Source organism: Bombus flavifrons, chromosome 18 (assembly GCF_040668555.2).
Source record: "Bombus flavifrons isolate JBK064 chromosome 18, iyBomFlav1_principal, whole genome shotgun sequence".
NCBI classification, from domain to species: domain Eukaryota; kingdom Metazoa; phylum Arthropoda; class Insecta; order Hymenoptera; family Apidae; genus Bombus; species Bombus flavifrons.
The window spans coordinates 5,487,258-5,498,219 of NC_138459.1; the positions used below are offsets into that span (position 1 = coordinate 5,487,258).

Below are 10,962 nucleotides of genomic sequence, written 5' to 3' on the forward strand. Positions count from 1 at the left end.
CATTAGTTCGGGAGTACCAACCTTTTTAAATTAGACGATCATTGGAATAATCTACAAAAATTCGTTATGTATCGAATATTAGGTGCATGTTCCATGTCATATCTCATCCGCGATTGTATTATTATTCACATATCTATCAATTAATCAATTAAATTTATCAGCAATTGTGATAACACGAATAAATACTTTTACCTATACTTCAAATAATATTCCTGATAATAGTATAAGAATCAAGTGACCTCAATGATTTCATTCAATATAAGTTCATCGCATGCTAAGGCTTTATCGATTTTCATATATTTCAAGTCCCTTTTATCGAGTTCTCCAATTCAGGTCAATGTGTGTGTCGATTTTCACCTGTTCAAGGTTATCTATTTCCGATTGTATGATTCCAGAATGATGTTGCCTCGCGTTTCGTTATACAGTTTTTCATTCGATCCCTTAAACTCAGCTGAAAAAAGCAGAAGCCAAGAAGAGAAAATCTCCTTTATAAATTGATTTTTTCTATTATGTCTTCTCGCATAGCGTCAAATTATTTCAATTTCAATGAAACCGTATTAGAAAGTACTAAAAACCGCTACTCAATTGCACCGATCATAGAATTTCATAAAATATCCTACAAGAAGTTCCGTTACATGGAACATCTGTTACGAACGAGAATTACATCGCTCTCGCAGACCATAAGGCGCTGAACGATGATCGGTAAACACGTTCCAAAGCCCGTCGGATAAAAAGTCTGGTTCAAGGCGGTCGATACTGTATGCAGGAGATCGCGATGGCTCGGTTAGTGGCCAGGTAAAATTCCTGCTGAATGCCAGGTGAAATGTCAGTCGATGCACCCACGTGATTCGTGACGACTCGAGCCGGCTGTCTGCTCGCCAGCACACGACGCGATATTAAAAAGCTGTCGCACCACTCTCGTTCCAACTCGCGCCGATTAAACCACGGCCGCGCAATATTTGATCGTGGAAACATTCGCTGACCGAACGTCGATATACATACGCATATGTGGTAATATACCGTTAGAGCCGATCATTATTGCGAATTATCCAGCTAGCTTGTTATATACCTTGTATTAACTATTTTGCACTGAGAAGCACCGATTGTTCTTTGCTTTTTGTCCCGTGACGACTGCTCGACATTTTTCCTTTCTGAGGTCCTAGCATTTATAATGCTCATCTACTTGTGAGTCTGAAGAACAATACCAGGTATTTTATATATTAATTTCTTATTTTTCTCTCTTTCTTTAAACGGAGTATATTTGTGAATGTATTTAAACGTACTCTAGAAATTGCTTACTTGATAGCGTGTCGCTTATTTCATAACAATGCAATATTAGGCGAAAGACAGTGGTGAACTTCATCCACTAAAAGCTCTTTATCCATAGAATATCGATTATAGAATATCTGCGATATCGACGATTTTAAGGTAACAATCTTATGTACATAAATATCAAATTATAGTTGGGAAATAATTCTTTGACTCGTCACGAAATTAATCAAGAAATTCAAATTTCATGGATTCAAGCGAAAATTAAAATATTCTCCTTCTTGTGCCGCGTAAAAACATTTTTATTTCATCTAGATACTTTATTATCATACCATAAAAGGCAGAAGAACTGATGGTAAAAATTCGGTTTTTAGCGTTCCACTTTCCCGGTTACCGTATATGGAACGTGTTGTAAACATTTCTCTCAAATTAAGGATGCGTGTTAAATCTAGTCATCAGCCGTGATTCCTCGCGCGACTTTCGAAGCGTGCACCGCGAGTTCTTCCTTATCCAGCATTTATTCTCGGTTCAGCGTGACATGGAGACAATGGATGAGTGGATCTGTGACCAGGACACCCTTGGATACGACGAGGCTTGTATCAACTTACGCACAGAAGATTCGAACGCCTGGCTCTACCTGCTTTCCGCGGATTGCGCGCTGGTGAGTCACGCAAGGACACGCTCTTTTTATGTTTTTTCGTGCTTTGCATACTTTTGCCTGGTTCTGTGCAATACCGTTTCCTACGAATATTCCAAGCACGGGTTCAAATGTTGATTGGATTCACAGGTAACCACGATTATTGGTTAAATTTGAAGTTAAAGAGCTTTTTTTTTTAGAACAATTAGACTGCACATGTTTATACATTTATAAATTTAAATACGCGAACACATGGAAAATCTATAGTAAATTAATCGTAATATTTACAGAATGAAAAAAGTCGGTATTGGGGTTCCATTTTTCTAATTGCGTTCAGCAAAATATGAATTTGCATAAAAATCCACCGTTCAGTAATATATTTTTTACGATACAGACGAAGAAGTTAATCCTTAACACTTTGACTTTCAATTGTGAATATCAACCGGCAACTTCAACTTATTCTCATCATACTTCGACTTGCAAGTTTTTAACACTTTACCGACCGATAGCCTATTAATCTGCTTTTTGTCGCCGACGCTTACCGACTGATAGCCTATTAATTGGCTTTTTGTCGTCGACAATCTTTCTCATTATTTGAGCAGTAATTTGTTATTTAGTACTAAGATACCTTGATCAGTTGCGTCAGTTGCGTTGCTTTGTAAGCTTCCACAGTTTTATACCAATTTGAAAAACTTACCGTTCGCGATGAACGAAAAGAATGGTATTGGAGAGTCTAAACCGAAACAGAGCCGGCGCCAGGGAGAATCTGCGCCTGAGTTGCCAGTCGGACGTGCGTATACTGTTGAACCGCTAGCGGTCAGTAAAGTGTTAACTGTCAGATTTTAGAGTTAGAGCGCCGCATATCGGTGGTGCTTGAAATGTACATTTGAGCATTGAGGGTTAGATTTCTTTTTTCTTTCATTCTTCGAATCCTTTTTCATTTTCGATTTATTACATCGTAACGTTACACGAGTGAAATAATTTATTGGTGTGATACTTGCGGTATACAGGATGAATTAATAAACGCAGTTAGTTCGATAACCTTTTAATGTCCGAATTTTGAAATTAATCAACTTCTTTAATCGAGACCTATATTTTTCTCTATAAAAATGTAGTCATACCACAGAGAATAATCTCGTTACAGTGCCCATATACTAGGATCAAGCAGATCGTAGTAAACTGGACTTCCAGCGTGACGATCGATACTATTCGATCCACGAGCTTGAGAGTATTGGATGCCGAGGATCCCAACGAATTTATATCCGCTAAAAATACCAGGTACATTTGGTTGACCGAAAGAAGTATCACGATACAACGTGTCTTAAAGTTAACGCCGTCCAGTTTTATACGATTTACATCTTTTTCGCATTTCAGCGACGTGATCTGTGAGCTGACTCCGAACTTGGGACAGTTCGGTGTGTACGAACTTTCTATAGTAAATCGAAGCTGCGATATAAAGGTTCTGAACGTGCCAACTTATCCTTATACAGGCAAGGCTCCCTGCATCAAATAGAATTTCTAATAAAAGTTGAAAAATAACCAGTAATTGTTATTTGTATAAATCTGTGTTTAGACTTCATTTATTATTATTTATTTGTATCGAAATATCAGATTCGTTTGATGATTATAAATATTTACCAGATGGTTGTAGATAACAGCCATGTTATATCTGATTTAATTTATTAAGATGTACGATAGCATCTTGATTGTAGAAGAGATTATAGCAAAATAGAGTTCAACGATCTTGTTGATAGAAGTGTAATTTTTTTCAGAGCTTCTTGTTATTTTTGGTGTATTGTTACTCGTTCTATTTGGTCTGTCTGGCTTGAAATCACTGTGGCACGTATGCAGGAAGAAATATATGAAAAGTCAGGTGGATGATGGCGCGATGAAACAACCCACGAAACGTCGAGTGAAGGCGATTGACACGGTGCGGGGGTAAATGTTTCTATTCTATTTATTTCTCTTTTAATAAAATCGCTCTCTATAAAATATTATAGTATCTAAGAAAAGTTTAATGTTACAGGGCCAGTACGTTGTTGATGATATTCGTGAACGATGGATCGGGTGGTTATAGGACTCTTGGTCATGCGACTTGGAATGGATTACTTCCAGGAGATTTGTTGTTCCCTTGCTTTATATGGATCATGGGCGTGTGTATCCCCATAGCGATGTCCAGTCAGATGAAGCGCATGACACCGAAACACCAGATATTATATGGAATCGTCAAAGTAATTGATAACAATTTCACAGATAAATATAAAATTTAATTTGCATTGAAACAATTGCAGAGGAAAATATAGGATGTAATTTGCATTCGGACAGTTGCAGAGAAATACTGGTAGAATGTAATTTGCATTCAAACAGTTGTAGTAGGAAATATAGAATTCATGCAAATTAGAATTTTTACTTTGTATTTCAATCTTAATTTATTTATATTTATTTATATTTTACTTTTTTATATGGCAGAGGAGCATACTTTTATTTCTAATCGGGTTGTCTCTGAATACGGTGAGCACAGGTGGCCAGCTTGAAACCATTCGCATATTCGGTGTTCTACAACGATTCGGTATAACTTATTTCGTTGTTGCTCTGTTATATTTCCTTTTAATGTCGAGGAGACCAAGCAAGATACAAGTAAGTGTATACATACTTATAAATGAAAATTTTCTGTATGTATTTCCCCGTAAAAGTATCAAATATTTTTATATATTTTCTCGGAAACATCGATTTACAAAATATTTCATTTTCATTCATAGTCTCCAATGTTACGAGAAGTGCAAGATTTTCTTCTGCTTCTTCCTCAATGGTGCGTGATGCTCGTGATTGTGGTCGTTCATTGCGTCATAACATTCTGCTTAAACGTCCCAGGATGTCCCACGTATGTACGTATGATTTAATGAATGACAATTGTGTCTTTACGAAAGCATCAAAAGCGATTATTCTTAGTGGATATCTTGGCCCCGGTGGTCTTCACGACGACGCGAAATACTTTGATTGTGTGGGCGGTGCAGCAGGCTACATTGATAGAATGATACTTAAAGAAGCTCATTTGCACCATTCAGCTACCGTTTATAAATCTGGACCGTACGATCCTGAAGGAATTCTGGGTACACTGTCTTCCATTAAAGTACTGTGAAAATTTATTCGGCGGACTTTCAATTGTTATCTTAACTTTTCTTTCCCAACTTTTCACACTGCATAAATTTATTTAAATTTATTAGGAAGAATTTTTAACTTTTTTTCAATTTTACTTTTCAGAGAAATAAAATTCACAGTTCCATAATAACCTACTTCACGTGCAAATGAATATTATTCATTCGACATCTTTCTTTTTGATATTTCTAAATAATTATTTTCAAAATCAAGGTACCCTTACAGCGGCGTTTCAAGTCTTTCTTGGCCTACACGCTGGCATAATCATGATGACTTACAAAGACTGGAAAGAACGTGTAATCAGATGGTTAGCATGGGCTGCGTTCTTCGGTTGCGTAGGATGCGTTCTTCATTTTACCAACGTAATTCCCGTCAACAAGAAATTATGGTACGTTTCCAAAAAAGGACAACGTCGTATCGATTACATTATAAAATCGTATTTATTTGCTATTATATATGCAGGTCACTGTCATTCGTATTCGTAACCACGTCTTTTTCCTTGGCTTTCCTTTCTGCTTGCTACTTGCTCGTAGATGTCGTCAAGGTGTGGAACGGTGGACCTTTTCGTATTCCTGGTATGACTTTCACGAGATTACACAACCACTAAACAGGTTTCGCGCCAAATCGATTTAAGACCTGTTTGAAGAATTAATGTTACTGAAAAAACGTAGTTTTTTAAACCATTACCGTCTTCGATACACTTTTCAATGCAGTTAGTGTCTTACTAGCCAGCAGATATCAAATAGCTATTTTTCTAATTAACGATTCAAATATACTATAACTTATATATAAATTTGTAATAGCGGCAATAAACGTTTTATTAGATTGTTAAAAGATAGCATTAAGAAAAATTCAGGTTGGCGCGCAACCTGTTCACTGTTTCAACACTCTTTTGCAACAAATGTAAAAACGATTATATACGATTATCCGTAGGTATGAATGGTTTACTGCTGTACGTTGGCCACATGGTGTGCTATCAGAATTTCCCTTTCCACTGGAGCATCGGTAGCATGGAGAGTCGAGCACTGCGTTTATGCGAGGCCATTTGGGGCACTGGATTATGGTCAATTATTGCATACGTTATGCATGCAAAACGCAATTACATCAGCCTATGATAATATACGTTCAGCAACCTTCTACATGTATAACAGAAATTTTGTACACGATGCTTAAAAAAAAGATCAAAGGTTGCTATCCCATTTATTTATTTTTATTGAATGAAAGATGATCGAAAGTTGTTAGAAAAGGCAGCGAGGGGTAGATTGACTCGAAATGAGGTTTAAAGTAAATTTTACAAATGATTTATTTTCCATAACTTACATAAATATAGCACAATGATTGATCGAGGTAACATGATGGTATTCGACACGAATACACTTCGCGTTGGTTCCTTTTTATCTCGAACGAAGATGGCGAAACAGGGAATGATCGCGACCAGACGACGATTATTTTCAATTTTGAAACCGAAAAATCAGTCGTGTGATTCGATTCAGTGAATGTCGTTAGTCGTCGATCGTTCGAACGACCGATCGATCTCTCAAAAGATCTTCGTCTTCTCACAATATGCGCGCATCGTGGGATTAAGAGGGAAGAAGAAGTGAAATAAGGGGAATGGCAGAAGGGATAGAACGAAACCTATACGGGGCAACAAATACAATGAGGTGACGTGGGAAGATCTGAGGAACAGTCCTGTGGTATCGATCATTGTCGTGTTAAAACGAATCGCGACGAATCGTCGTAAACAAAATAAAAAATGAAAAAAGAAAGAAAAGAAAACACACTTCTGATGGAGGTACCCGTCTTTACTCAGTAATCCGCTGCAACAGGACCCAAAAATTCAGACAGACTAGATTATTAACGTCTATAATTATCCTATGCTTTGGTTAAAAAAAAAGAAGAAATATAATAAAAAAAAATTGCTCCTATCAATGGTGAATTGAATAATGGCGAGCGTGTCAAAACTTGGAATTCTCTCGCGCTTTTTGTAGAGGGACATCATTATTTTTTATGTAGAAAGGATTCAGCGTCGTTCAATTGCGTAAAATAATTGATTCTCATTATAGTCTATAATTCGTACAAAACTTGCTGGCTCCAGATACAACTGAAAAATAATCGCCTACTTTTTTTTCATTAGAAACTATTAACGATAGAGTGAGAAAAATTGCGAAAATTTTGAATAACCAGTTAAGATTTAACAGACTGTAATAGTTATAATTAGAGCAATATAAAATGACGATAGTTAGTATTACATTATAATATTTTATAACATATTTCGTTATATCATATTACATTATATTATATTACGTTACATTATACGATATAACGTTATATTATATTACGTTACATTATACGATATAACGTTATATTATATTACGTTAAAATATATTGTGTTATATGGTACTACTTTATAATGTATGACGTTATATAGTATTTCGTTATAACCTATTACGTTATATAGTATTACTTTATATAGTATTACGTTGTATTATATTACGTTATCATATATTACGTTATGATGTATTACGTTAAATAGTATTACGTTATAATATATTATGTTATAAAGTATTATGTTATATAATAATACGTTCTCCACAACATGTGCACAGGTAGGAATGTTGAGTAAAGTAGTTGAGGACTATCAGGGATCGGGCTTTAGCTCTCTTGATCTCCTGCTTTAAGATGTGTCGCGCCCCTCTGTATGCCTCGTAGCACAGGGAGATCTCTTCCTCGTCATGATGCCGCCGACGGCGGGCTCTCTGGAGCCGTCTGCGGGCCCGGATGCATATCGCCCGTAGCTCTGCGATCTCCGAGGTCCACCAGATCACACTTCCATCCCATCTAGCACCAGTCAAGGAGCGCAGCATCGACACATCACATGCCGCGTTCATGTCTCCGTTTTTCTCCTTGTCCTCGCTTTTCTCCTTGTCCACGCTTTTCTCCTTGTCCTCGCTTTTCCTCTTTGTACGGGCGTCGCGGTTCCAGGCCGCGACAATGGCTAATACCTGGAGCATGTCGCTGTCTTCCATCGCTGCCGCTCTATCCTTGATGCGTCTCGATTTTGATGGCGGGCAGGAGGGTTCCTTTTCCCGGATGCCGCGGGCCTCTCCCGTGGGCTTTGTCTCCGGCACGACCTCCATGAATATATAGAGGTGGTCTGAGAGAGTATCAATCCCCTCAGCTACTATCCAGCCTGACACCCGTCGGAACGGATTGGGGGTGCCCCATGTAATATTAACGACGGAACACCTTCCCCATGCCACGCATGTGCTGGTCGAGCCTCTGTTAAGTAAAAGGAGATGTAAATTATTACCTTATAATGTATTACGTTATAACGTATTACGTTATATAGTATTACCTTATAATGTGTTACGTTACAATGTATTATGTTATATTATATTCCGTTATAATGTATTACCATATACGTATTACGTTATAATGTATTATGCTATATTATATCACGTTATAATGTATTACGTTATATAGGTTTACGTCATATTACACTAAGTAATATTATATTACGTTACAATGTATTACGTTATAATATATTCCGTTACATTGCATTACGTCATATAGTATTACGTTATATTATATTCTGTTATGTGTTACGTTTTATATACAGGGTGGTTGGCAACTGGTGGTACAAGCGGAAAGGGGGTGATTCTACGCGAAAAAAGAAGTCGAAAATATAGAATAAAAATTTTTCATTTGGGGCTTTGTTTTCGAGAAAATCGACTTTGAATTTTCGCTCGGTACGCGTGCACTTTATCACGTCTCGTTATAACGGATCTCACTGTAGATCGTTGTCTTGATGGAAAAATTAAAAAAAAAAAATTAAAGAAAATTTTTTATTCCATATTTTCGACTTCTTTTTTCGCGTAGAATCATCCCCTTTTCGCTTGTACCACCAGTTACCAGCCACCCTGTATATATATATATATTATATATGATTGTCATATAAATGTGTATATCATAAATCAAACGTTACTAAACGTTACTGTATGAAAAAGCATGGAATAGAATACTAATTATTTCATTATGCATTTCTGCAATTAATCAATGAATTGAACTGAACATTTTTAAACCAGATAACTATAAGAATTTGAACACTAAGGTGCACACGTATATATGCATACATCAACAAACATAATTTCCTTAAGAAAATCTAGTATTTTAACAAATATTTTCAGAATGAACATATTGTTTATTATGATTTTAAAATGCGAATTTTAAGTATTATGTGAAGACAGATAATTACCGAATTACAAATTGTTGTTACAGGTGAAATATGAAATATTGTATGCTTATTCGTACTATTTAACAGTGCATATACGTTATCTTTCTACTTACTATTCTATTAATATTATAGTAATATAAAGTAAAATTAAAATATAGTCCAAATCTAATATATCCACCATGAAATAAGGTTATGGTCATATAGATAATTTCTAAAACTTTCTGACAAAGAGAGGTTATTGTATGATGCAATAACTCCATATACTAAGATTAATCTTTGCGAATTAATCTAAAAGCGAAGGTAATGTAACCTAAGAACTATGCACTAAATTTGAAACGAATGCGATGTATTGAAAGTTTTAAAAGTATCTTTCAAGTTTCAGATATTTAATATAAATTAAAGATATATTAGTAAAACATGAAATGAAATATATGTATTTACGTTATAATTTTTAAATATATTCGTATTTTTAAACATCATTAAGTAAATTTCTAAATAACTAAGAATATACTGCTTCTTATTAAATAGTTACGAATTGTTTTTATTAGCGAGAAGCTATTAAAAGTGATGGTTGACAAGTTGTATCGATATACCACAAGTTGACATAGTATACCAATAATAATTTAACAAAGCAAATTCTTCACCGTGATCTTCGAGAGAAATTCCTTGGAATTGCAATTGTTGTAACGAACGCAGCTGCATTTATAACATGCGACATAAGTTCACTCTCTTATATACTAAGCTATTTGATTAATTCTAAGTATGTAAGGAATTTGAAAAGCTTTTAATATCATATTAATCTCTAGGTTGGTGGAGACAAATAACGAGAAATTGCTGCTGCAACCCGTCAAATATATTTAGAATAAATTAAATAAATATGAATAAATATAAATACCGTCGAGAGACGCTCGTACAAATGTATTCGCAAAGAGAAAGTATGATCGCTCGCGGATAACTCGATAACTCGTATATTCTGTTAATCGCAGATAATAACTCAGACAAATAACTCGCGTGTTAACTCAAACTGTAATTCGGATAATGATTCGGATAATAACTGACTCGCTCGCGATCGCGTCCATTTGTTTACATTGGTCGGGGGGGGGGGGGGGGAATTTGAATTCGTCTTAGATCGACGGTTGCCCATAACGGTGACTTTGTTTTGTCCGGAGTTTATCTATCGTTATATTTCGTGCGTCAAGGCGGTGTCCGTGTTCCGAGGCACAACAACAACATAAGTCGCTCTCGATCCGCATCGTTCTATGACTCATGTGTCGCTGCAGTTTTATATGTCGGAGATGAAAGGACACCGGAGCCTTCCCTTTTGGAATTTCGGGAAAATCCGTAAAATTGTGATCTAAAGTCTACTATAGCCATAATTAAACAATTGTCGTCATTCTATCTAATTGTATTTGTTTGAGATTTGTGATAATGTGACAATCAGTCGCCGAACGTAGCCGCGGTCACGGGATGAACGCTTTGTCTAACAAAGGTATGGAGTAATTCTATAGCTCTCCTTAAAGGAAATATTTGTAGTGGCACGCGACTGTAAACATTCTAACGGTTTCTGTCCCGTGGCTCGCCACACGCAGATTCTATTCTTCGGCTATGATGGTTACCAGATGCCGACGCGTTTCCACAGTACATGATCAGCTAGCCCGAGGGCCGT

General features: G+C 36.2%; 1 protein-coding gene and 1 long non-coding RNA gene across 2 annotated transcripts; one reads left to right on the forward strand and one right to left on the reverse strand.

Moving 5' to 3' along the window:
* Nucleotides 1–212: 212 nt before the first annotated feature.
* LOC138189130 (heparan-alpha-glucosaminide N-acetyltransferase) lies at nt 213–6,434 on the forward strand. Its single transcript, XM_069131295.1, has 12 exons — nt 213–1,208; nt 1,802–1,930; nt 3,051–3,184; nt 3,281–3,396; nt 3,679–3,844; nt 3,933–4,137; nt 4,376–4,543; nt 4,666–4,787; nt 4,856–5,016; nt 5,276–5,450; nt 5,525–5,637; nt 5,996–6,434. The coding sequence occupies exons 2-12, from the start codon at nt 1,808–1,810 to the stop codon at nt 6,175–6,177; spliced, it is 1,665 nt and encodes a 554-aa protein (XP_068987396.1). The 5' UTR covers nt 213–1,208; nt 1,802–1,807; the 3' UTR covers nt 6,178–6,434.
* Nucleotides 6,435–7,945: 1,511 nt separating this feature from the next.
* Nucleotides 7,946–10,576, reverse strand: LOC138189131 (uncharacterized). Its single transcript, XR_011175910.1, has 2 exons — nt 10,192–10,576; nt 7,946–8,341 (listed from the first exon to the last, which is right to left on the reverse strand). It is a non-coding gene; the product is annotated as an uncharacterized LOC138189131 (long non-coding RNA).
* Between the last annotated feature and the right edge of the window lie 386 nt (nt 10,577–10,962).